This window comes from Galleria mellonella, unplaced genomic scaffold (assembly GCF_026898425.1).
Source record: "Galleria mellonella isolate WM207_F2 unplaced genomic scaffold, CSIRO_AGI_GalMel_v1 utg139, whole genome shotgun sequence".
Lineage (NCBI taxonomy): Eukaryota > Metazoa > Arthropoda > Insecta > Lepidoptera > Pyralidae > Galleria > Galleria mellonella.
The window spans coordinates 7,581,090-7,609,042 of record NW_026441995.1 but is presented as its reverse complement, the minus strand read 5'-3'; the positions used below and the strand labels follow the sequence as shown (position 1 = coordinate 7,609,042).

The following is a 27,953-nucleotide window of genomic DNA, read 5'->3' as shown; positions in this document are numbered from 1 at the left end:
TTTATAACAAAAAGTTTATAAATTTCGAAAATTTGTCATTTCCGACAATTGTTTTGTCTTCATCTGGAAGAATTTAGGGCAGGTACGGTGCTTTACGTCGTAGCGTCTCCTCGTGTACTGCGGGACAGTGCTTTTAAAGCCCGTGAAGAATTTAATTGAAGGTGCAATAAAACGCAAATAATATTTTGGAAAAATATTTACTTCTGTACAATATTTACACAGGTAATATAATTAACTGCAATTCACAATGTCAATAAAATCTATTAATTATGAAGGAAACAATGCACGCAATAAAACGGATTTATTTTGTCTATTAAGGTTACGTTAGGTCATTGTTATCGTTAAAAATTGACTTTTACTAACTACATATAGTCAGCTAGCTGGCTTAAAGACATTTACTGGGTATATTCAAGTTAGTGGCAACCTGACAGTGCTGCACTGACTTGAAATAAATTTACATGGTGCCAGTAGTAAGTCAACATTAACCTGTCTCGAGATTGGAGCTTTATACCTGACACAATGTAAACCAGGATTTACAAAAAGTGTTTTTTTTTTTTAATTTTACGTGACCTTACAAGATAACACGTACCTTATAGAAGTATTTCATTAAATTAGACATAAAATTACCACTGCTACCTATTAGGTTCACTTATCTACGTATTTAAATTGTTTAATTAATTATATGGTGTATAAAATTGTATTCAACTACAGTCTGTTCAAATTGCAAATTTTATTTATAAATAGACCTTGTGAATAAAACATATGTACAAGTATGTAATAATATAATAATATACAATTACTCGATATGTAGTAATGGATATCATCTGAGCAATAAAGTCCAAAACGCGGCGACGAGGGTATAAACTACATCAGTGTAATTTGGTTGAGCATCACTTGACAGCGCACTGGCGTGACACTCTGCCTCGTCTGCTCTAAGTTGTAGCAAGGGCACTCGTCTACCAAGTTGATCCTTGCAGGTCGCGCTTCGAACTGCGCGTCTCAGCTCTGTACCTGCTTCATTTTCTTGCAACCACCGGCGCAACCAAGCACCAAGCCACGCCAACTCGCATTCACAACGCAGAGGGTTGCCAGTTAGTATTAATCCACCTGAAGTATATTAAAAATAACTGTACACAACAATTTGATTATATCCTCTGGAAAAGTAAGATCGTTACCTATTAAGAATTAAAACTCATTAGAAGGTTTCGTAAAGTTTAATAAAATCCTAACCGTAATTCGCTGAGTTCGAGAGAATGTTAATTATTAATTGTTCCATATATTTAGATGGCTTGGTTACTAAGGTATATTAACGAATACTAGAATTAGGTTTGACCAATTAAATATAGTGTTTGTAAATCTCTAGCCGAGGTTTTCCCAAGAGAATACAGCATGGGGTTCTTAAAAAGGGGGGTAGAGGTTTCTTTAGGGTCGGCAATGCGCGCGTAATACCTCTGGTATTGCAGGCGTTCATAGGCTACGGTAACTGCTTACCATCAGGTGGGCCGTATGCCTGTTTGCCACCTCAGTGGTATAAAAAAAATTACATGGTGCATATAATATGTAACAAAACAAACTTTCAAATAAATTGTTTTTCAAAATTGTTACTAGAAATTCTAGTATCATGAATATACACAACGAAAGCCTTAACTAAAACCAAATTTACATCAATATAATTATATTATTGATAGAAGTTTGGTTTTGGTTATGTAACGAACAGTTGGTGTTTCCATTGTATTTACCTATTCACTGAACTATTTTGATTGATTAAACCGAGATTAAACCACGACATGGAACGTCATCTATCATTATTTCATAGGTAGAGAGGTCTATATATATGTACATTATAAAATGTTAAAAGAGTCCATGGAAAAAAAAATTAAAATAGGTAATTTGTTCATAAGTTTTTTTTAACGACATCTTATGAATGTTTTAAATATGCATATATTGCCACTATGCATATATTGCCACTATATAAAAAGGAAGTAGCGGATAATAATATTCATACATATATAAATATTAACTACTGCGTAGAACTATAAAATAAAATTCGTCGTAATGGTGTCGTAACCACTTACATTCAATGGTAGAGAAAAAAAGCAAGTTCACTGCGATAAATTAAATTGGAAAAGACTAAGTATTATAACAGCTTGTAATTTCTGTAGTTTATATACTTTGTTTGATTTGTATATCTGAGTACATTAATAACATTTTTAAAAAATACATATTTCATTACGTACCTGAAAGCAATTTTGTAGCTACGTGGCTCCAACTGGTGAAGTTTGGATAGAAAATGGCTGGATTTAGTGATGTAATTTGATTATAACTTAAATCGATGCCCAATTGTGGAACTTGTCCAAGGTGTTTCATAAATGCTGTTGGCAGTTTCGTCAGAGATGTTGCAGTTATCCTTATAAATATATCTTGGCCGCAAACGAATGGCTCAAATGCTTCATCAGTTATTCTCTGCAGTTTTGCACCTCTAATTTCTAAATAGCGAATGTTTCTTGCATCTATTCCATGAAGTTGAGTGTCCATGATATCATCTGTCCACTGTATCACTATTTTATATAAAGAGGGAAGTGATGAGGTAATGTTCGATAAACGAAAAGTCGAATGATTTATTGTAGACCACGATTGAATATGGAGAGCTCGCAAAGATATTAGGGGACGGAAGGAATCTTGGTCAACTATGTCTAAGTATTTAAGTCCATTTAAATTTAAATGAGATAAGTTGCTCAACCATTTGAAACTATTTGGCGTAATTCTTACTATAGGGTTGTATGATACATCGAGCACATTTAAATTATTCAAGTGAAACCACATTTTTGGCACTAAAGAGGTAAGACGATTATGACTAAGGTCTAAATGGCGAAGATTCACTAGCCGCTTGACATCAGTCTCTTTAAAACTGTTAATGTAATTTGAACTTAAATTGAGACTAGTTAAGTTTGTCAAAGGTAGATAAGGCACTGACTTTAAACTTACATTTGCAAGATTCAAATGCCTTAAGTTGGGTAGGTTATGAAACAACTCCTTAAAGTTTGCTTTTACAGAGTTTGAACTCAAATCTAGTAGACGTAAACCTCCAAGACTTGAAAACGTGTTGTCTGATAACACAGTCAGCAAATTATGTCCTAAATTTAGATTTAGTAAAAATTGCGTATTGCGAAATATATTACTGTCTAAATATTCTATGTGGTTATTAGATACATCCAAGTATCTTAGAGTGAAGCCTATTTGTGACAGGGCAGTGACTGGAAACAAAGATATGTCATTGTAACTTAAATCTAAATGTTCTATAATGGTATTTTTAAAGACATCTCTGGGTAATAGCCTTACATTATTATGATCTAATTTAAGATATCTTAATTTATTCAAGTTATAAAATTGTTCGACGGATAGTTGAGATATAACGTTAAAAGATAGATCTAATATCTGAAGTGAGACCAGTTCTGAAAATGATTTTCTTTTTACTGTATTTATATTATTTTTATGTAAATCTAATATCTCTAAATTAATAGCATCTCCAAAAGCTTCATTAGAAACATGAAAAATTTTGTTGTGGGATAATATAATATGGCGTATGGAAGATTCCACAGCAACAAAGAAATTATTTGGCACTTCATGCAATTCATTGTATGAACCATCGAATATATTTACGGAAATCACAGATTCTCCATCGATAAGTCTTAAGTGGTTTCTGCTTATGTTGAGCGTAAACGTTACAGATGCATGCGAAACGTTGTGGAACGAGTTAAGTGATAAATACGTAAAGTTATTTCCTTGGAGTTCCAATATTTCCAGTTTTGGTAAATTAGCAAAGGTCTCAGTTTCCATCGAATCGATTATGTTACCCGCAAGAGATAAATATCTCAAGTTTGGCAAGTTTGTGAAACTGTGCTTAGTTAAGTTATTGATTCGGTTGTATGATAAATCTAAGTTTCTTAGGTCAGGCATATATGCAAATGTACGACTGTGTATTGAAGTTATAAAATTATAAGCAAGTCTAATATTGTTTAAAGGCAGCGAAACGTTTTGAAAGTCATCGCCCAAAATTATATCTACGACACGATTATAGTCGAGATTTAAATATTTTAAAAACGAAAATATTGCAAGATCTGATAATTTAAGGATATGAAAATCATTATTATCAAACGAGAGCCAACTGAGATTTTCTAAACCTTCTTCAATTTCAAAGGGAAAATAACTGCTAAAAAGAGTCGAAGACGATTCTAATACATGCAAAGAGCTAGAAACATTTGAAAACGACTGCGGGTGTATATAGTATAAATCATTGAAGCTCAAATTAATCTCTTTAACTGGCATGGTTGGCGGAAAAACGTTCTTATAAATCTGTGCAATCCTGTTACCTCTTAAGTTGATAGTCCCAAGGGAAGTGGACCAGTCTAGAAATTCGTTGGGTAACAAATTAGATATCCTGTTATAGCTTAAGTCGAGATAACGAATTGACCCCGGTTCCAACGTTTGTAGTGCAGAGGGTATTGAAGTTAAAAAGTTGCCCGCAAGTGAGAGCGTTTGAATACGGGCGGGGAGAGGGGGTGATTCTTCCAATTGGTTGTAAGCCAAAGATAAATGGCGAAGTCGTATGACCTGAGCTAGAGTGTCCGGCAAGTGGGACAATTTGTTGTGTTCTACTTCCAGATGCTCCAATGAATTTTTTAATAACAAAAATACTTCCCGATAAATAGAAGTCAATTTATTATACGAAATAGACAACCTCTCGACTCTATTATTTGCGAACACTAATCGTGGAATGAAAGTTAGTTCATTAAGGTCTAGAATAATTTGTCTAATTTGAACTTCTCGGAGCAGAAGTATCTCTGAAGAATCATTAATTTTGTTATTGCTTAAGTCTAACTTTTCAATCTTTTTGTTTTTGTTATTGGAACAAGAATAATTACTGCTGAATCTAACTAAATTATGTCGTAAATGTATGGACTGTAACCTAGGGAGGTTATGAAGTAAATCACAGGATAGTTCATGAAGGAAATTGTTAGATAACTTTAGGATTGTTAGTGTGGATGGTAATGAGTCTGCACTGATGCTTCGCAAGTGATTTCCTTCTAGATCTAATTGCAACAAGTGGTACAAACTTGTCAATGCTTGTGATTTCAAATGTGTTATTTGATTATTACTTAATGACAGACTTGTTAAAGTTTCTTCTAAATGATGCCATCGTATTTCTGGTCCAACCATAGCAATATTGTTGCTAAAACAAAGAAAAAAGTAAATTAATCATTTAAATTCAGTAAGTGAAACTTAAATAGAGTTTAGATTGGATGCTTACTTCTGTAGATTTAACCAGTTTAAAACTTTTAAGTCTCTCAATCCTTGCTGTGGTATATCAGTAAATTCATTATACCCCAGGTCTAAAGAGGCTAGCGTAATAGCCATTGAGCTGGAATAAAATAATTATTATTATACACTTTTCTACATATGTATGCATATTAGAAGCTTAAAAATTACAAACTGAAACAGGTACCTAAATGCATGGAGTTCGATGTAATGTAATTTGTTAGCTACTAAAACTAAAGTCTGTAGTCGTAATCCATCCAAAGCACTTTCTGATATAATTTCCAGATTTGACATACTTATGTCTAGATGTTGGAGTTCTATACGCGGCCATTCTGCGAAATAAAACAAATTGGTGAATATTGACACAAACTATTATAACACTAAAATATGTTATTTAAAAAACAATCACGAAGTAATATATGTTATTTAAAAGTAAATCACGGGTTAATTAATATAGAATTACTTTTAAAAGTACCGTTAGTTCCGTGAGCATTCAATTAATTGTCGGAGTTTATGTAGTTATAAATTTATATTTAATATGACTAGGTATAAGTCTTCTTTTATTTATGAAGTAATATACGTGAAATATATAGTGAAAAGCCTAGCTAACATAATTTTACAGCAGAACATATCACGTCGATTTTTCACACCGTATTTTCATATATGCATATTACGTGCATTTAATTTCCTACATTAATCGAATTAGTTGCAAGCGTTCGTGTTCGATTACGATAAAAAATATGCAGCTGTTGTAATAAAAATGGAGCTAGATTTTTAACGAGTTCTTAAAATTGATATGTGTAAAACAGTGTTGAAATACACGATTTTCACAAAAGCGTTTAAAGAAACATCAAACTAAGCGAAATAGATAACAGGTCAGCATAGTTTGTAATTACTTTGTTGGAAAACAACTTCAGCTCTGTTTTCACAAGGCGTAAAAACTACTAGCTATTCTTTCTGACATAAAATTAGATTGGTATTTTTTTCATTCCATGTTCTATCAAAGTATTGTACTACACGCTCAAATATTTACTTTTTTATGTGCATAGCTTTTTTTGCAATTCATTTTACATCAAGAAATAAAATTAAGTTTATTTTCCGTGAATTGTCAGTTCAAGAGCTAAAGTTCCGTGCTTGTGCCTTGCTTCGAGGAAAAATCTATGCTGAGTATTAGGTAGTGGTATCTATAACAAGTTAGGCTTCGTGATTATTATCAGTAGGTATATTTTCGTCGACAGCATGATGGTTTACTACTACCACTATAATATAATGGAGTTAGATAAGTAAATTTATTATGCAATAAGTTATAACAATATTCTTTGTTTGACACATTATCGATTAATATCAAACGTGCTATATTACAAATTTTCATAAGAAAATTAAATTTGATGAATTATAAAAATAATCATTTTAAGCTACCATCACCTACAACTTCTAGAGCAGATATTTTAGACTCCAAGATTATATTACAAAAGGAAAAATAAGGGAAATAATAATTCTACTGTAGATCAGACGACGTAATTCCACACCTGTGAACCTACGACTTCTATATAAAATTTATATTTCATTTCAATATATTTTGAGCTTTAATACAAAATAAATCCATTTCCTGTTTTGAAAATTAAGCTACTAATTTTCACTGCTATTATGAAATTGTAAGATATTCTAAGAGTATGAGGTGGTTTAGCCCTTATGTATGTATATATACATACATAGGGGCTACGTAATGAATTTTATAAGTTTAGATTGCTGTATATATTTAATTAAAATAATTACACCTATACAATGAATAAAAAAATAACTACCACTAGTAATTATATTAAAATTATGGACGATCCTTTTAAGAGATATAAAACAACTACAAGATGAAATAGAAGCCATTGGCAAGAGAGATTTAAACCATTGAAACCGAACTTTTTAATCAAAGAAATAAATATACATGCTGTCTATAATTGGCAAAAAATTTCACCCTCTCGTACTAACTTGACAGCGTTCAGAACTTTTTGTCGTAATTTGTCCTACGTGTCTTTAGTAAAAATGTTCAGTTTCACTTGTAGAACAATCTCGACAGGAGACTTATACGGAGCTTGACATGTGTGCCGAGCCGCTGTGTGCAAAAACTCAGCGGTTTTCGTACGGTACACTATAAATTTGTTAACCACGCGTTACCGCTTACCATCGCGGGGAGGGACCGTGTGGCTCCTAGTTCATATTGTGCTGTATGATAACTATGAAGTCTTTGTATAAGGCAGTACATTACTAAAAGCTGCACATAAAAAAAAGCCGTAGCCTAAAGACAGCTTATTACCTGGAAATCTGTGGAATGGTACAGCGATGCAGGACATATGCGCCGTCCGACATGAGCACAGCGGGCTGCCAGCACAAGGCTCCAGTCGTTCCGGCGCCAACGCACCCACCAGCAGGCACGCCACCAGCGCCGCTTTCTGCAGCGCCCACCGCGCGCAACCATCGCCCAACACCATCACTGTGAAGGTACAACTACATGAATGGGGATAGTATGTAAAGGTTAATAAGCGAACTTCACAAAGTACACAAAGGGAGAGAGGGAGACTTTGTACAAAAGTCGATTTCTTGGGTACCTCTATCCCATTTGTGTTTCAACCGTGAAGCAGTTGTGTTTACATGGCTGTGTTTCGGTTTGAAGGGTGAGATATGGCGTGAATTTACTAGGGAAAAAGGAATAACATCTGAGTCCTCAGGAATGGCAACGCATGGGGAGTATCATAGGCGAAACAGTATATTCTGTTATATTCATGGTATTGCTCATGTCTATAGGCGACGGTTACCACTTTCCATCAGGTGGGCCGTCAGCTAGTTTGCCATTATAAGCTGTATAAAAAAAAAAACAAAAGCCCGACTTAAACAGTCCAAAACAAAAGTATATCATAAAGAATTTTCAAAATCCGTAATATAAAAATACAGGAAAATTAAGAATTTTAGAACATCCTTTTCATTGTACCTGTATGCCAATTTTTAAACGACTTTATTTTTCAATGATTTATCTTGGCGCTTCAATTGTTAAGGTGGAAAATGCTTACGGTACTTTGTAATATCCTTATTTCTATGATACTTGAGAATAATAGGAATAATATTTTGCTGAGTTATAAGCATCTAGTACTCCCATTAGTGATTTCGATCATTGTTCTGGTCACAAGTGATCTATCATATTATGAGCTTTAAACTTGTACGTTGAATAGCCGCACATGATCTGTCATCATTAAAAGCAATTTAATTGATCTTGTGCCCATGCATTGCCATTAGTTCTACTATTAGTTCTATTTGTGTGTAAAGAAAAAATTTATTAGTCAACCAAAAAATCTATTCTTACATATTTTCGTTATAACTACGTATACGTCTATTTGTAATAAAATATATCTCACAGATGAATATAGTTAACAGGAAAATGTGATAAATATGACAACTGTTCACAAATATGAACAGCGCACTCTGTGAAGAGTTATTGTTAAAATTGTACCAGCAAATATATTGTTGATTAGTTTACTTATTAGTTTATTTTTTTAGCTTTGTGGAAAAAAATACTTTATTTGCATTTAGTAAAAAGATATAATCTGAACTAACCTATATCGATCAGACTATATTGAGATATAGATCTTGATCAAATCAAATCATAGAGAAAAAGGCGTCTGGCCAGCACGAGTTATGAACATGTCTGAAGCAAAAGATGACTGTAAGGATTTTTATCCTTATATTCATCATTTTAGCGATGACATTTAGAGTAGAATAGAAATCATCTTTATTTAAATAGATTTATTCACAAGCTCTTTTAAATCGTCAATTTTTATTGATTGATCTGCTGGATTCGAGATGTTGTTATCTGTAGAGAAGAATCCGCAAGAAACTCAACAGTTACCGTTTTCAAATTATTATATTCAAGATAATCTTGCATTTGCATTTGATTCTCTCTAAGAGATTTAACGTAAAGATAGATAATACAGAATAATAACAATGAGTATATATATATAGAATAAAGTATGTTTTATTTATACTTTAATACTTAACTGTAGTATGTATTCGTACATTAAAAGAATGCGAATAAAAGAAAAATGGAGTTTGTTTATCTATAAAATAACTATTTGTTGATCTACGAGTACGTACTTCTGCTACGTAATACCTATTTTCATTTGTGTTTTATGATGCACACCGCAACATTCCAACTTAAATTAATTCAAATTTAGTGGTGATTTTAGTTACAGCAGTAAATTCCATTTTCCCGTACGCTTTAGGTATCTGTCTTGTCGTTTTGTAATAGCAACATTCGAAACTCTAGGCGATTTAGTTCAGCCACTAAAAGCGAGGAAGATTGCAAAGATCAATTCCTTACCTATGCAATTTTCTTCAATGTAAATAGAGACGAATAGTACTGATTTTATTGCTGAATTTCGGATTGCTATTGCTATTTTATTACAGACTTATATTGTTTATTAATAGATATATAAGTATATTTTTTATGATATTTAGAATATTAAACAAGCTGATGTGCCGTCAGCTTGTTTGGTGATGGTAAATAGTAATTGTTGTCTAGAGACATGAACAGCACCATAAATATTGCAATGCCCATGATACGTCACGCGTTGTCATTTTTAAGGACTAAAATATTTCACAGCTTTATCCTACCATTCAAGCTGAAATACAGCCATTTAAGTACAACTGCTTTACGGTAGAAATGTGTAATTATTAGGCTTTATATATTTAACTGATTTAAAAATGTGGTTTTCTAATTGACTGTATTTTTTATGTAAGCACATAATAATGCAATATCTTTGTTTGTAAACAGAAATATTAAATTGATAATAAGACATAATTCGAGCGACCCATTTTTAAATGATTAATTTTAAATGATTAATGGTGCTTTTATCTATTTGTAATGTATTGCAATAAAGTTTATTTGTAAAAAAAATAAAAAAAAATGAAGTAAAAATTAATTACGAGTATACATTTCGATGTCGCGTACGGTTCAAATGTAACGATGAATAGTTGAAATGGGCTGAATATCTGGGTTATGCGCGTTTTATTCTGAAATCGAATTTGCCGTATCGAATTTGTATTGGCCCATGAATAAGCGTGGGGAATATATTCAATTTAGTTATGACGTTGGCCGTTATATATAATGTGGTGTGATCATTATTTATGACATAACACCGGTTTCTGTGTGAATTTTTATCTACTGCATTTCCGTTTTACGCAGTAATTGAAGCATTAGGCACCGGGAATAGGAATATGAAAAGGATGAAAAAAATAAACGAAGTAAAAAAAAGAAATTAAAAGATGAAAGAGACCGTAACGAAAAGCTCACGACGAAAAAAGTGAGAAATTATTTTAAGACATTTGAAGCAGTAATAAGTGGCACAAAACTTTTCTCAGAGATTTTCACGTTAAATGGTAATCTGGGAAATTTCCAAGTGCCGCAATCGGATTAAGCGTCACCTTAAATTGTATTTGCAAAACCGTTATTATTTACTGTTTATTTCCCTATTCTGTACCGGGGCCAGTATTTAAAATTTTCGGTACATTAATATTAATATAATTATAGACAATTAATTTTTCCTTTAACTGTTGAAATGATGTTGATGACATTTTAAAAATTTTGCTTTACTTGTAAAGAATGTTAGTAGAAGAACTGAAATGTTTTCCTCTTTATACTTAGTTTATTTTAATATGTATGTCTTTACTCTAAAGAGAGTATTTAGTGTAAGTATTTTTTTTTATGTTACATAATATTCAGATATGATAACATTTATGATTTGTACCATCTATTACGTAATGAGATTACTTTTATGAGAATAAAATATACTGACAGGATAGTATTAAAGATAGCCAAGAATTTTGATCTTATTGTTTATTAGGTATTGGTATTTATTTCTTTACTAATCTGAACTCATATATAGCCGCATAAATAAGTAAAAGATGTGCCGCTTTAGACATTTAGCTCTTTTCTAGTGTATGCTAATATTTAGTGCACAAAGTAAATATAGTATGTACGTGTAAAACTCAACATCAATATAAATACATGCGATGTTTTGTAAAAGGAGTAAATAACAAATTAAATACTTTTCTCATCAGTAAACTGGTTTTCATACTTCTATATTTTAAAATAATATATAATTACGCTTGAAAGGTTGTGGAATAATTTATAAAGAGATGAAACAGCTTGATTGGAACAAACTTTCGTCCATTATTTTTCCGTTTATGAATAATATATGATGTTCTGACAATATCACTGGTTTGGTAAATTAATGTTTCTTTTATAATGATAATGAATTGTGTTTCATACAAAGGTATAATGCATATAATATAACAGATTAAAAATTTATTATTGCAGTTAATGTCTACCCATTGCGCCTATTTGTCTATAATTATATGCTGATTTTTACTGGCTTATTTTATAATATTTTATTTATATATTGTACATAATTACTGATCGGTATAAAAAGTAGTCCATATAGTATGTGTATATTAAAATTCATTGTAATCGGCTAAGCCATTAAGGCGCTATAAAGTAACAAATTTATTTTCACATTTATAATATTAGTAAGGACTACAAAAGATGATGATATCGCATTTAGTTTTATGAACGAATATAATAACATTTCAATCGCACGTGTAAGGTGAGATCGGATGTTACACAGGTTATTGTGCTCACGCGCCGCTTGAAAAGTGATAATCACCTTTTGACCACATCTAGGTACTTCTAGCTATTTAATAAAATATATGAATTGATGATGAAAATCTTAGTTTTGTTGATCAGTGTTCCTTTCGTCACGAATTCTATCTTGAAAGGTGTTGCAATAAATCACAAGTCTATGATGGAACTTATTTAGGTTGATCGTTGCATTTGTCATTTCAATTAATCGTATAGATAAATCTCTCTATATCCCTGGGGTTTTATTATTAAAACGAGATTGAAATACACACACACCCACGCTCTATTACACGTATATGGTTGAAATAAAATAGGTAAGACAGAGATGCATATTCAAATGACACACTCTAATTCTAGATAGTCTTAGATGTATGGAAAATATATGGCAAAATATTCTGGGATATTAATTATATTTGACTTTTATATATAGATCACGTGAGTAATAGTTGACGACCTTTTTCAGAACACAGCATTAGTTTTCTTGAAAGAAACTCTTGACACTCAAAATCGTTTCGAGACTTTCTTATAGAACTATTTTCTAATGCGCAAAAGACTAATCATCAAACATTCAGGCTTAATGTCCAATGTTTCCTAAATCAATTACGTATATCACGTGTGTTGACCTCAGAAAGAAAGATACCTATACATTTTTGCTTTGAAACAAAAATACTGGCATGATTTTATTTCAGTTTGGTGGGTAGGGTTGATAGAATAATTACTAGTTTTGGAGTCATATATTCATAGAAATGATAATTCTTAAGAAATATCACAAGCGTCACGATAAACGTCATATTCTATGATGTCAAGTGCAATATTCATCTTTATAAGCAAGAGCGGCTAGTTTCATTAAATAGTTTATTCCAAATCTTATAAAAATACACTAAAGGTGTTCGTATTACTAATTATGGAGGTAAGTATATTAGTCAGTCAGGTTAATTATATAGCTATTTTTTAAATGCTGTGATAAATTTTTTGTCATTTTATTATTGTAAATATTTTTTTAACAATATAGAGAATATAGTAGGTAAGTAATATTATCGTAGATTTTACTAAATGTTTATTGAAATCGAGTAAGTATAATTAATATAATTGTTAGAACATAAAAACAAGTGCACTCAAATTTCCCGCGCCCTCCCTTTCCATTCAACCTGTCAACGAACGCGACCAATCAGAGCTGCCCAAAATGGCAACATTCGAGAAAAAACAAATATCATCGATGGCGGTCGTTTCGCGCGTTCACAATAAAATAATCATAATTAAGGTGCTTCAGTTAGGTATTCATACAAATTTGTGGCTAAAAGTGAACCTAGGACGATCGACAACCCGTACACTTGTGGGCAGCTCCAGGCAGACTACAACAAGAATATTCCGTAAGTCCTTACCTTTCTACATCTTGTCTGTACTTGTTCACTTGTGCCGGTATTTTACAGCAGTAATAAAGCCCTATTTTAAGTTTCTACAGTCCACTTAAATCAATTTTCATACCAATAATTTACTGTTATGTGATGTAAACACAATAATAGCAACTTTATAAATATGATGTAGTTATAGTTACGTATTTATTTTATAAAAAATATAGTAGAAAGTAAATTGTTTTTACTTGTATGAGTATACAAGTAAAAACAATTTACTTTCTAAATACGAGTGTATTTGTATTTAAGTTATTTTCTGTTTTTCTTTCTTACTTTTATTTCAGTTCATACCAAACTCTATTTTTTTTATTCTTATTGCCTCAATTAAGTGTATAACGATTGATGTTAGCTCATATTACACTTAGATATATTTATAATAAAAAAAAAGTTTATAAAGATGTTTACTATAGTACACACATAAAAGATTTTTTTTATATGTTTTGCTTTTTTTGTACATATATTATTCCCATACTCAGTACATTCATCTCTTTTTTTTTACAGTGTAAGAAATGCAAAAATATTATCTATCTATCTATCCATATTTATATTTTTATCATGCTTAAATGGCTGAACAGATTTTTACAAATTATTTTCATATATATTTTTTTCATATATACATACTTGTATATACCAAATATACCAGGTCTGGTATTAAAATATATAATTTTTTTAGATAATAACAGAATTTCTATAGATAATTCCTTTCAAATAAACGGACACTTCGACCATTTTAATCTCCAGTTGTGGTGAGCACTGGATGTTACTCAAAACGATTAGTAGTTACTATGTAGTTGTATATGTAACAGTGCTATTGTAACTATAATCATAAATCATTGCTAGCAATATACCTAACCAGGTCGACCTCCTCGTGGTTCCCCCTGGAAACTATCATGGTTAATTCCTGATGAATTCATCATGATGGGCTAACTGGCCTGTTTTCATTCTCATCGATCACCCTTCATTGGTGCTCTGCTAGCGTATCCCGTTACGACAGACGGGGTTACCATTCCATTTTCATCCACCAAAAAAAAAAAAAAAACTATAATCATAACATTGTTAGATATTATTTACATCTATATCGATCCCTTGATTTATCTGAAGTCGATACCCGAGTACTTACTTAACTATCAGACTAATTGATCTGACAGTTAACAGACGATTTTGTAAATGTCAGTTATTTTTAGTATAAGTTGAAATGTGAGACTTAATTCATTGTATCGCGGTTTGCCAACGAGACTGGAAGTAAAATTGGAGGAATGGTTTGACCGTGTGATCATCATCATCATCATAATTTCGTCCATTATCCGTCCACTGCTGGACATAAGCAGCCCCCATAGACTGCCATAAAGAACGGTCCTGAGATACATGCATCTACTGACTCTCTGCAATGCACTTCAGGTCGTTACTTCATCTAGTGGGAGGTCGTCCTACACTACGTATATCCGTACGCGGTCGCCACTCAAGAACATTTCTTCCCTATCGGTTGTCGATTCTTCGAGCTATGTGACCAGCCCATTGCCACTTCAATTTGCTTATCCTTCGAATTATGTCGGTTATTTTGGGTCTTTTACGGATATTCTAGTTTCGGATTCTATTACGCAAAAAAACTCCGTCTGATGTATAATAATAATAATCATTATCATCATCATATAAGCCTTTAACTGTCTACTGCTAAACATAGCCTTCCCCTCAGGGCGTTTTAACAGTAGTAGCCCCGCTTGGCAGGCGAATTGGCAACTGCAGTCAGGTTTTAGAGATGTTTTAAGAGGAACGCTTCTACACATCCCTCGTGTTCCCTTAGTCGACTTTTATAACACCCACAGGAAAGGAAGGGGAGGGCTTCTATTCTATGCCGGGACTACACGGCCATATACATATATTAATATGGCCATATATATTATACGGCCATATTTATTTATACCATATACCTACTACATGTTTGTATTTATTTTTATATTTATTCACAAAGTAGATTATCACAGAATCGATTTGACAGAAATACCGGTATTTACAAAAAGCTTTAGTGACATACATTAAATAGTGTATACGTGTATTATGTATGTGTGTGAGTTATATAAATTTAATGTTTGTATAATACCTTGATTTAAATGGCAACAACGTCGATCCAGTACAGTTTTGGGCAGTTCTCCGAATATTATATACCTTCATTTTGATTTTATTTGCCATAGAAAAAAAATGTCTACATATATTGTACAGCGATACTGTTATTGCTTCCAACTCATCACTGTAACTAGAGCTACCATCTGTTATAATGGGGTCGTAAAAAGGACGGCAAAATTCAGATAAATGCCCCGAAAGTTATTGTGCATCGTAGACCCTAATTGTAAATACACATAAACCTAATATATTGTTATTAGAACTATTACAATTATTGTGTAACTAGTTATGTCTGCAACTGTCATCGGGGTATCAGTGAGTAATAATCATTGGCTGTGCGGGATAAAAAAGGTAATTAGGTTATTTTGTGTGAAAGTTACCCTATGTTTTAGTTTTAGAATTTCGTACCTCAAAAAGAAAAACTAAGTGTTCCTTTATCACTATATTGTCCGTCTGTTTGTCCATCTGTCAAGTTCCATTTTTTAGGACGGCGTATAGGTATCAACTTGAAATTAATATCAAATACTCAAGTCTTCACTTGAAGGTGTACACTTGAATCAAACTTCTAAGTTAACGCAATTAAATGATATGGTCGTTTATAAGGTATGTTTTAACATTTGTAAAGGAATCGAACTCTGTAATTTGTACGAAATCCTTGGTGCGTGAATTCGATTCGCACTTGTTTATGTAATTTAGAATTACAAACAAATGAACGGTTCACTTGATGGAAAGTGGTAACTGTCGCGTATAGATATGAACAGTACCATGAACGACTCATATTACTCTGTCTCAGGGTTTTTCCACTGCAATGCAATTCTTGAGAATTGTAATTTTTTTAAATGAATAATAATGAATTGAACGCCGCCCGCGTTTTCGGTGTATACTGACGGAGCGTCAGTGAGGGATGATAGGTGAGGATGAAAGCAGGTCAGTTGGCCCATCGCGACGAATTTGACAATAATTAATTACGATGTTTTCCAGGGTAAACCGCCTGGATGTCGACCTGACAGGGTATATTGCTAGTAATGTGGATATACGCTCCCAATTCTAACAATCCTTCTCTCCTTAGGACTGTGGTATTATAGGTATAACACCACAAGGTACATAGGTATGTATCTTGAAATGCCTTTAGTATTTTCTGTATTAGTATAGTTATATTCTTTTTTAATTGATGATAATGGAATGGGAACCCCACCCGCGCTATCGATATACACCGGCGGGGCACCAGTGAAGGATGATAGGTGAGGTTGAAATAGGTCAGTTAGCCCATCGTGACGAATTCAACAAGAATTGTTCACGATGGTTTCCAGGGAGAACCACGTGGAGGTCGACCTAACAAGGCATATTGATAGCTATGGGGCTGTCAAACTCCATTACTGACAATCCCTTTCCCCCCAATATAGTTATATTCTAAATACTACGTTTATACCAATTTTCATTATAGTTGGCAGGGCTGCTAGTGATAACAAATTCTTGCATTTATTATGGGCAAAACAGATTTCAGACATCCATAAAATTATAACTTGGTAGAATAGGATGGGTAGTAGTATGAAATAGATCATTGGACGGAAGTACTATATTATGACAAGAATGAGATAATAATGAACCTTAACAACCAATTACCGTCCCGATACTGGATACGGGTCTCTCCTTATAAGACGAAGATATTACCCTACTTCCCCTGGTGGCTTTGTATGGGGTTTTATTCAGAGTCTACCTTCATTTGCACTGATGTATGAATATAATGTACAGCGTAATCGCCTTTTAATATACAAAGAATAGTGCTATCGCATTTTTATAATATTATATTACCACAGATGAGTAAATGAAATGGAATAATAACGACACTTAGATTAAAACTATATTTTTTTAATGCATCTAAAAATGTAAACAGATATACTAAATATGTAAAGACGGCCACAAAGAATTTAACATTCTTGAATATATACGAAACTCTATAAAGGTTCAAGTCAGCAACTAATAAACATGGAACGATATTGAGAAAGTAATGATATTTTCTTGATTTACTTATATTATTAAAAATTTTCGAAATGCATTTTGAAATAAAATAAGGTATTTATTAAATATAATCACAACTACAATGAATTAGATGTTGGCAAAAATAAAATTAAAGTTTAAATTTAAGTAGAATTATATAAAAACTCCTATTTCTGAGTCTATATTTAAATTATGAGTATAATATAAATAAACCCCGGTAGGATACCAAAGCAAAAACCGACCGATACCAAAAAACTTCAATGTACTGGTGTTTATATACGTTAAAGTTTTTTTGTATTGAATTAAGGACTATTGGAATCTATGAGTCGGAATAGTAGAATAATAAATAGTAATAAGAATCTTTCATGAAATAAAATATCATAAATACGCGCTCTATTTTGTGTGTGTGTAACTCATCTACTGATTTCCCTTTCTTCGTTATCGAAGGTGTTTTTATTACAGGAAAATATACGAGGATATTTTCAGATATTTTCCTGTGTGAGAGCAATCTCTATACATATTAATTGGATAGGTATATACATATTATTATAATGTGTAAAACCAACACAGTATGTTTTTAAATGTCTTATGATATATTGGGATTTGTTAATTATTATTCTACTAATAATATAAATGCTTGAAAAGATGTTTGAAAATTTTAAAATTTAGTATACAAATAGACAATAACTTTGATTAATACATAAGATACCTTATGGGTACTTTATATATCAATACATTCGGGGAAAATCGCAAAATATAGCTAGTAAGTATAAGTTTTAAACAACTAAATAATTTTGAATTATCAATTTCATATACTTGCATACTCTTCTACGCTATACGAAACGAGATGTTTAATTTTAAGGCCTGTTGAGTTACCATAAACTGTATATATAAAAGAAAAATCAAATACTATTACAAGACAAAACTAATAATGTTATAGAAATAATGTAATATTTTTTTTTTTTTTTTTTTTTTTTTTTTTTTTTTTTTTTTTTTTTTTTTTTTTTTTTTTTTTTATAGAACTTAGAATGGCAAACAAGCTGACGGCCCACCTGATGGAAAGTGGTAACCGCCGCCCATAGACACGAGCAGTACCATGGACATAACAGAGTATACTGTTTCGCCCATGATACCCCCCATGCGTTGCCATTCCTGAGGACTCAGGTGTTATTCCTCTGTACCCAGTAAATTCACGCCATATCCCACCCTTCAAACCGAAACACAGCCATGCAAACACAACTGCTTCACGGTTGAAACACGAATGGGACAGAGGTACCCAAGCAATCGACTTTTGTACAAAGTCTCCCTCTGGTAATAATAAATATGTAATATTATTAATTCAAAAGAGAGTTACAGCTTGTAATTGTTATGTTTGGCATTTTAGTAGTATTTGGAAACTATCTATATTGCGACTCACAGCGGACGAATTCGTGTGTACAGTTAAACTATTGACTACAAATATATTCAATAAACTCGAGATTTGTCAATGTGTCAATTCATTCTATTTTCATATTTACGTGACATATTTATTTAGTACTTCCTTTTAGATGCGAATTTGTTGGAGTAAGCAACTAGGTACCTACGAGATTTGGAGTTACGCATGTATTCTTTGATGCGTGTTTCTTTAATCGCAAATTCTATAAAGAACATCATTGCTTTTTCTTAGAACGATATCTTCAATATTTTGACTTGCTTCGCAACGCGAAATAATTTGATATTCAGTTGTGTTTTCAAAACTGAGGTTTTTATATATATACTCGTATATTTTTGTATTATTTAAATTTCCGTATCATGAAAAAAAAATCCCACTGCTTTATAGATAAATACTATCTAGTTACAATTCTTACCATGAATACAGAATTTTGAAAACATTTTTAGATGCAAATTTTGTATGCAGGTATTTTAAAATATAGCTCTCAGCTAAGAGATGCAAGCGGGTTCGAATCCTGTTCGAACGATCTGTCGGAAGTTTAAATTTTACAACTATAATAATATTTTACGATTCCCGAATATAGCAATTCGAACAAGGTTTGCATTTCAAAATGTTTCGAAATATATGTATAAATAGGTCTCATAAAAAATTGTATAATACTATTGTATAACACAAGCCGTTAGTTAAAGTTTATAGTTCGGTAGGTAGATGGCGCCTACGTCAGGCTTAATGACGTTTGAAAGAGGTTCAACAATTTGTCACCTGAAAATAGATTTAGAAAAAAAAACTCTGATAGCATTTCTTCTGGGGTGTAACTGAGTATACTTTCGGCTTGTATAGCGAAGAGACGTGGGTTCAAACCCACTGACTTGAATCTGACGGATTAAGTTCTCAAAAATTAAGTACAGTAGATAATTAAGGAATTTTTGTCTATCCTAATACTAATGTAAAGTGAATTTGTGTGATTGTTTGTTTATTACCATTTGACGCTGTACCTAGTCATATGAAATACACATATTACTTATGGCACATTTGACGTTACATTGTTTCTGCCTATCCTAATACATGATAGGCGTGGAAAATAAGAATGTATGTACATATATATTAACTATTTCGAATGGAGAAGGACATCAGGTTATTTTTAGTGTAGTCAATGTATTCCAGACACGGGAACGAAGTAAAAATTATTTTTTAATAAAAAAGAAATCGTAGGTAAAACTAAAATATTTAAAAAATGGATGCAATTTGTGGTTGAGGCTACAAGGTATTTATTATTTGTTAGGAAATTTTTCTCGGTCAAATTTTCCCATCTGGTTCAGGCCACCTACATCCAACTACACTACGTTACTGGGTCTAGAGCTGCCGACCAAAGAGTAGACAGTGGCTCTGCAATAAATGGTGCTCCTTACGATAACAAATGAATACGGAAGGGTTCACTACCTAAAATGCATTATCCGTCGTTTCGGGAAGTATACACGCGTGGTTTCCAGAATTATATCTACCATGTATCTTATATATTGTACAGATAATTAATGATCGAACTTATCGATCCAGAATAAATTGAAAATGCTACTAGTAACGCCCAGGATCTTGACGTTATCGTTTCGAGCAAATAAACAACATTCTATCGGTGAGTGTTTTCCGGAATTGATATTACGTATCATAGGTAAAAAAATCTCACGATCATAATTCCTGAAGGAGTAGTTAAAAATAATTGTCGACTATTACCATTATAAAGAATTTAAAACTACATATCCACATTTCACCAAGCTCGTATTGGCGTTTATTTATTATTGGTGTTCTCTGTCATCGGAGAGAAAGACGATAAGTTAAATTGATACACAAAATTTTTGCTGTTAGCTAGATTTGAACACACAACATAAGTCGGCGTAGTAATATCATTAAGCTCCGGCACTCAACCTTATATAAATATACCGATACAGTATTAATGACCCGTCTTATAGATCCAGATTAATCGAATATTTTACTAGTAACGCGCAGAGTTGTGGTTATTCGCTGTATCGCGGCTACTGTATTAGTACGTCTTGAGTCCTCGACTCAACTAATAAACAATCTAATTTGAATGTGTTTATATAGTGTGGCGATGGGCAATAACATACAATGCCTATATGAGACCCGAGAACTTTCTATAAAGTTGTCAAAGTGGACTATTTTATGTAAGAACTTTAGTTTAGTGGTCCCTCGATGTACACACTCATTTCTAAGTAAATCCACATCAGCAAATTTCTAAATTAGTAACAAAAAATAGGCAGAAAATTTACCTATTGTCTAAGTAAGTAATATGGATAAGTGGTAGAAAACTAATTACGAGTTCTCAAAAAGTAACTACTTCACTACAAGCTGAAGTTTACCAGGTGGAATAAATTAATTATAATGACTAGGCAAAGATTTTTTGAAACTACCAAAAGATTTCATGCGAAGCATTTAGTACTCATAGCAAATACCTATCATATCAAGTAAGACAGATATCCTTACATTATATTATAAATATTAAAGTGTGAAGTTAACGGCTTAATCGATCACACACCTGGTATTCACTTATTATATGGGATGGAGATAGGCTACTTTTTGTCCAGGTTAGTGAACATATACCGGTCACGCAGACGAAGTCGCGGGTAAAAGCTAATATCGAATTCAGTAATTAATTATTTTATGAGAGCGCATTCCAAATTTTTCTACATAACATTTATATTTAGACAGTACCTACGCACATCGAGTAAACAGTAGCTCGAAGTAACAAGTAGACACCTACACATAGCGAATTTTAATATTATACTCGTATGATTGTTTTACTCAAATAGACGCACGTACTGTGTTAATAATTTCGTCTTTCGAGACAGAGCTAACAAAGTCAATACTGCCTAGTTGAAGTTGGGCAAAGTTTGCAAATAAATAAAACAATTTTGTATCCACAAGCGCTCATTCAGCAGAGCGGACTGTGCCTGTTATAAATTAGGTATAGCTTCTTTGTAATAATAAATTTCACTTAATTATTTCGGAGGCCCCATTTGTGTAACTGATTGAATGAGAAGACAGGTCTCCGGAATTAGTGAGTATGCAAAATCATACTACAGATATTAGGATTAAATGAAGTTTGGTTAGTACAATATCTGCAGTAGTTGAGGTGCGGGTTAGGAAACTTCCATGCTCTATCCATTATTGAACCCTCCTAGATACAAGGAACAATTGGCTATGGTCGAAGCTAGTGCATATTGGGTAGCTATTAATAACTCATTTTCAGAGAACTTGTCAGCTGCCGGCAAATATCTCATCGAGGGGATAGCGTGTCCATTCAATGCAATGTTCTAGTTGTTTTTTCTTGCTTTCCCAAATGCGAAATAATAAGAGTTCTTATTGATAGATGCGGTTTGTCTACTGCTTATTACAATGGCCTAACGAGTCTCCCACTCGCAGGTTATGTGTTTCAGTATGCTATCTTGAAGAACGGGGAGGAGGTACTAAAAATATGTCTACCACATAAGCAAGATTTTAATACGTAAGCAAATGGCAGGTAGGGAAACATTGAGGTTTTATCCAGATTGAGTCCATATCCAGAATAGTCTTTATTCTACTCTGAGACGAATCTCGTTGATAAATTACTCAATATAAACAAAAAGTAATTCCAGTAAATGTAGAAACCGACCTATAGATATTTTTAGTTTGTGAAAATAGAAGACAAATGTCTAAAGGTGGAGTTATAGGTACTTAGTCCTTTCTGATTACCCTACAACAGAACTAGCGAAAAGATAAAATATACATTCAAGAGGTCCTGTCTAAAATTGTTTTTTTTTTTTATTTAGTACTAGTAGCATTTACTTTAGCACTGTAGTAAAAATATCCGACATCGTACTGAGTATCAACTCGATGAACTATAAATACGTATCTACCACAAATAAGAATTTTATTGTGAAATAAATTACGTTAGGTAGTTATTTTTATTTTTATTTCCAACAGCAGATAGAATTCTTATAATAGAGAACATGAGCAATCAGAGATATTTTACTCGTGGGGATTTTTTTTTTGGGTATACTTAGCCGTGTGTATTCTACGAGTAATATGATATGGCCAAGACTATCATTCTCATCTGTGTTAGGTTTAATATATCAGTATACCTCTATATTTGCCCATCATACCTTTTCATTATTATAATCTTCGCGGAGATTTCCCTTGCTCCACCGTAGTTAGATAATTAGGTCTTAGATAAATAATGAGCTGTAAATATTTAGGATTCTTGATGATGCAGGAAAAGTGCCTATAAATGCGCAATAGATTCGTTACTTTGTCCATCAGCAATTTGATAGGACTTCAAGTGTAGTAGCATCTAATATAATTAGCACGGCAATAATAATAAAATGAGTTTGTTTTATTATTTGTTTGATACCTCTTGGTATTTTAATGGCTCTTTAACGAATTTATTTAAACAAAAGCTATATTTTATTCCAGTCAATCAATATATTCTGGACGTGGATAAAGATCTATAAATTGTCATGTTAACTGGAACGTTTCTGGAGAGACGTTAAGTCGTCAATCTTGATTGTTGCGGTTAGATAACAGTTAAGTCCGTCTTCAAACGGCTTAAAAACTTTGTATATTCGTATCGGTTCCTTAATTACGTATCTTGTGTTCAATGTCCTCTTCTGTCTTCATTTTTATAGTCTTTATTTGTAAATTTTTGGTATCTTAACGATTAAACCCTTCTTTATTAAATATAGTATACTTATACACGTAGTAATTTGAGATAGAGAAGATAAGCTACTTTTTATCGTAGTAAACAAGCTATTCTAGTTATTCCAATGAAGTAGCAAGTAAACATTTGTTAAATACATCATTTGTTATTTATAAAAAAAGGATACATTTTAGGACCAGAACCCATTTCATGCGGTTTTTCTAAATATTTTTGTCACGTGTTAGTTTAGTATACCTAGACATTCTTTGGAAATGAATTATTCACAAACTCGGTTTGTCGAAAGCCTAAAATGTGAAGTGAATCTTGCGGTCAGATCGCGACAAATATTTTTTGAAATGGCGAAGAATTTTGTATGAGGGCAATAAAATACAAAACAATATTTATTAAAAATTTTGGCATTACGTAAAAACTGAATTAAATTCGGTTTTCTCTGTTGTATTCTGAAGGTCTAATTTAAAAACTGGTGTATGTTTTATCTTGATACGTTAACTAGAAGTGGCTTATTTAATTGGTTTTCCTAGTAGATTTCCACGCTTACAAAATATAGGCCAAAAATGTAGTTGTATATAAATATTGTACTTATTGGATAAATAATTTAACGGTTGAAATAATTATTATTGATATTATATGTACAAAATGTTATTTTTTTTCTGTACGTTTCAATAAATCTAACTTTTTTTTTTAATAATTTTAGTGTTCCTTTCCGAAATGGCAAAATAGAACTCTGTTTCCTGTTACTCTGCTTTCCGTTTATTCGTAACCGTATGTTTTATGGACCTTTAGCTCTTAAATGGTTTCAGTTTGTAAATCTGAAATTTGCATATAAATTTGTTTGTCTTATTTTAAATTTAAGTCGTGACGCTGCGGAATACTCAAAGCACAATATTTGCATTTATCCATTTTTTATAACATTTTTGTCTTTAAAGGATGTCTAAAAGAAGGAGTTTATCAATTTGTTTCAGTCTGTAATATTTTGTAGCAATGTTATGAGATTACGTTGACAAATCTGAGTAAATTTGATAAATTTAAAAGCAATCGATAAGGTATATTACTGTGTTGGATTCATAAATTTGCGATGAAGTAATATCTACATACGGCTTTGCATTTTAAATGAATTTCTTTTCAATGTAATATGTCTATGAAATATTGTTTATTGATGTAGTTTGTCAGGATTGAAGTTGCAGTTTTTTTAAAATAAATATTTATACATTGAACTGGTTAAAAATAATTGAAACTCCAGTAATATTCAAATTCAGATATTTTATTTGACATGTAAAAAAAATATATTTTGTTCGTCAATTACTTAACCCAGTTTTAATAAATAGATAGAAAATATAGTTGACTAAACATTAAAAAAAAATATTGTCATGTACTTATTATTAATTTTAGAAAATGGATTATTTTCATAAAACGATACAAATGTTGTTTTAAATTTTTTAAATTGACATTTCAGTTATTTCTTTTGGTAACTGGTTATATATTATTATCTTCAATAATATTCCATTATTTACTGGTTTATTTTTTCTTCTTGTTTTATAGTTATATATATCTCGATATATAATAATAGTTTGTAAATAAAAGAAATAGTTTATAAATAAAAGGAGTTTGCCGTGTGGTCTCAACGGCCAATTCATTATTTTCCCGCGGGTAAATAGGGTAAGTCGTAAGACGCGACTAAGGGAGGACGAATGATAGGCCGCAGCGTCCATTTTAAAACATCTCCAAAGCATAACTACGGTTGCCAATCCGCCTGCCAAGCATGGAAACTACTGGCAAATCCCCTCAAGGAAAGGCTTACGTTCAGCAGTGGACCGTTAAGGGCTCATATAATAATAATAAATAAATAAAAGAAAATATAAAGGAATGTGGTTGTTTATCTACCATTACATCATAAGGACAAACACCTTTTGTTTGATCGTCCTTTTTCGCCCCCGCTTCTATCAAAGAAAACAGTCATGACGGATCCTTAGGTAATTGAAATAGGTTGTTAATGGAAAACTAACACTGTTGGATATTCACTGTTCGATAATTCTATATTTGTGAACAGAGCAAAATGGAATTATATTCGATTTAAACTGCTACGTATAACAGTGAAATATAGAGTTTTACTTATGAATTTCTACAGCTGCAAGATTTAAATTTTCCAAGTATAATAAATAATACTCATAGGAGGGAAAGGGATTGTTAGTAATGGAGACTGAGAATCTCATTGCTAGCAATATACCCAACCAGGTTGACCTCCTCGCGATTCCCCCTGGAAACTATCATGATTAATTCCTGATGAATTCATCATGATGGGCTAACTAGCCTGTTTTCATTCTTATCTATCACCCTTCACTGGTGCTCCGCCAGCGTATCCCGTTAGCGCAGGCGGGGCTACCATACCATTTTCACCTATCAAAAAAAAAATAATACTCATAACTTTTTTTTTAAATAAACTATTTATTATTATATAATTGTTAGTATAATGTAATAATTTGTACTATTATAGCTATATATATAGTTAAATTTCATTAGATATAAATATAAATTATATCACCGATGTGATTCGAAGCAGAATTGTAAAGTAGATTGTGTAGATGCAGAGCTACGGCTCTACGGCGCACCGTAGCATAGGAACGTAGTGATTGTAATATATAGAACATAAAAAAGTTTTAATTTTTATAAGGTAACAATACATAAATTTACTAATAAACTATTTATAAATATTTATATAAAATCTTAGGTTTAGTTTATAAAATGTATAACTATAATACGAGTAGAAACTAAAAAAATAATGTAGCAATCAATTTAATATTCATTGCAAATTACAAGTTTGTATTGTAATTAATTTATTAGCTAGAATTTTAATTGTATGTATTAGGTACCTTATACTGCATCAAAATTATAGTGAAAACTTGACCATTTTTTCAATTTTACAACTGAAAATTTAATATAATAATAGATAATTAAATTGAATTTATTAAACTATTATTAGAATAATACTTTACACCGTGGCTTATAAACATTATTTAAGAGTATATCTTCAAGGATAAATTTAACTGGTTGGTTCATATATAAATTACTGAAATTACCAAATTTTAACGACGGGAACAACATCAATAATACCGTAATAATTTTCTAAACAGTACATACGTACTGATAAAATATATAATTTTGTTTTCAACAATGTACCTAGCCATATTGTTGTTTCAATTATAATGACAGGAATCAACTGATATAATAAAACACGTTAGATAAAAAAAAGATACACATAGGTTCTTTAAATAAGTTGTACTTCCTTGTACAATTATTACGTGATACTTAAATTTATACACACAATATAACATTATTTTTATTAATAATAAAGTTAAGAATACTTACGAATTGCTAGTTATCAATAATCACATTCCATAATCACTAAGTCACGATACAATTCCAATAAAGTTTAGCTACCAGTTATTAGAAATTAGTGGAGGTAATCATTACATCAGTCACGTTTGGTCTTTTTCACTCTGTGATGTCGCAATTTATGGTACATTGTAAAGTTGAGCGTACTGTTCGGAGGTTCAACTGAAGGCTAGACGGACGACGCGACTGAAACCTTCAGAGTATGATGCCCGACTGCCGCTCAGTAGGCTGCAGTGGGCGGGCTTACCTTCCAGGTACTAGCTACTTACTCGTCCCTAAATTTTAAATGAAAATATTTACTTACACATTTATTCACTAAAAATATATTATAAAATAAATTGTATTTTGAAGATCCAACATTTATAGCATACCTATACTTCATTGGTATGGGAGTTCTATTTTCTGATTGCTATTTAATACCTTAATCCTCAGAAATAGTAAATCCAAGAAACCATTCATGGATTCCATAGTTATAATAGTGCATTTAGTGATATTCATGGATGTTCAGACCAAGGTTTATGCAGAATAGGTACAACTTTTAATCAAGAGCACGAAAGGATGAGTTTGCCCTTGTAAGTTCTAAAAAACAATTTTTTTTACAAAACATGACAACTTAATTAGCAGGGATAAATAATATTATATAAGATTGTCTAGACACTTATTTCATTTATAAAATCTTTTGTTGTAAAATTAATATAAGTAAGTAGTATTTACAGTACCTTTGTTGTTTATTTTTGGCTAGCTATAGTAAAAGAATAATTGGCACAATAAAAGTCGGCCAAACGCAAGTAGGTACACTCGTAACGAGCTTCGAATCTCGAAATTAGGTTATGATATTTTTATTTTATTATTTCTCTGATAAATTACCAATTTTAATAGGGTAATAAAAACTAATAT

The 27,953-nt window shown here is 31.9% G+C and overlaps 1 protein-coding gene across 1 annotated transcript; it reads right to left on the bottom strand.

Annotated features, from left to right (window-relative positions):
• Positions 1-181: 181 nt before the first annotated feature.
• On the bottom strand, positions 182-27,262 carry LOC113513397 (chaoptin-like). Its single transcript, XM_031909525.2, has 6 exons — positions 27,030-27,262; positions 7,625-7,801; positions 5,504-5,648; positions 5,309-5,419; positions 2,238-5,230; positions 182-1,107 (listed from the first exon to the last, which is right to left on the bottom strand). The coding sequence occupies exons 2-6, from the start codon at positions 7,797-7,799 to the stop codon at positions 821-823; spliced, it is 3,711 nt and encodes a 1,236-aa protein (XP_031765385.2). The 5' UTR covers positions 7,800-7,801; positions 27,030-27,262; the 3' UTR covers positions 182-820.
• Between the last annotated feature and the right edge of the window lie 691 nt (positions 27,263-27,953).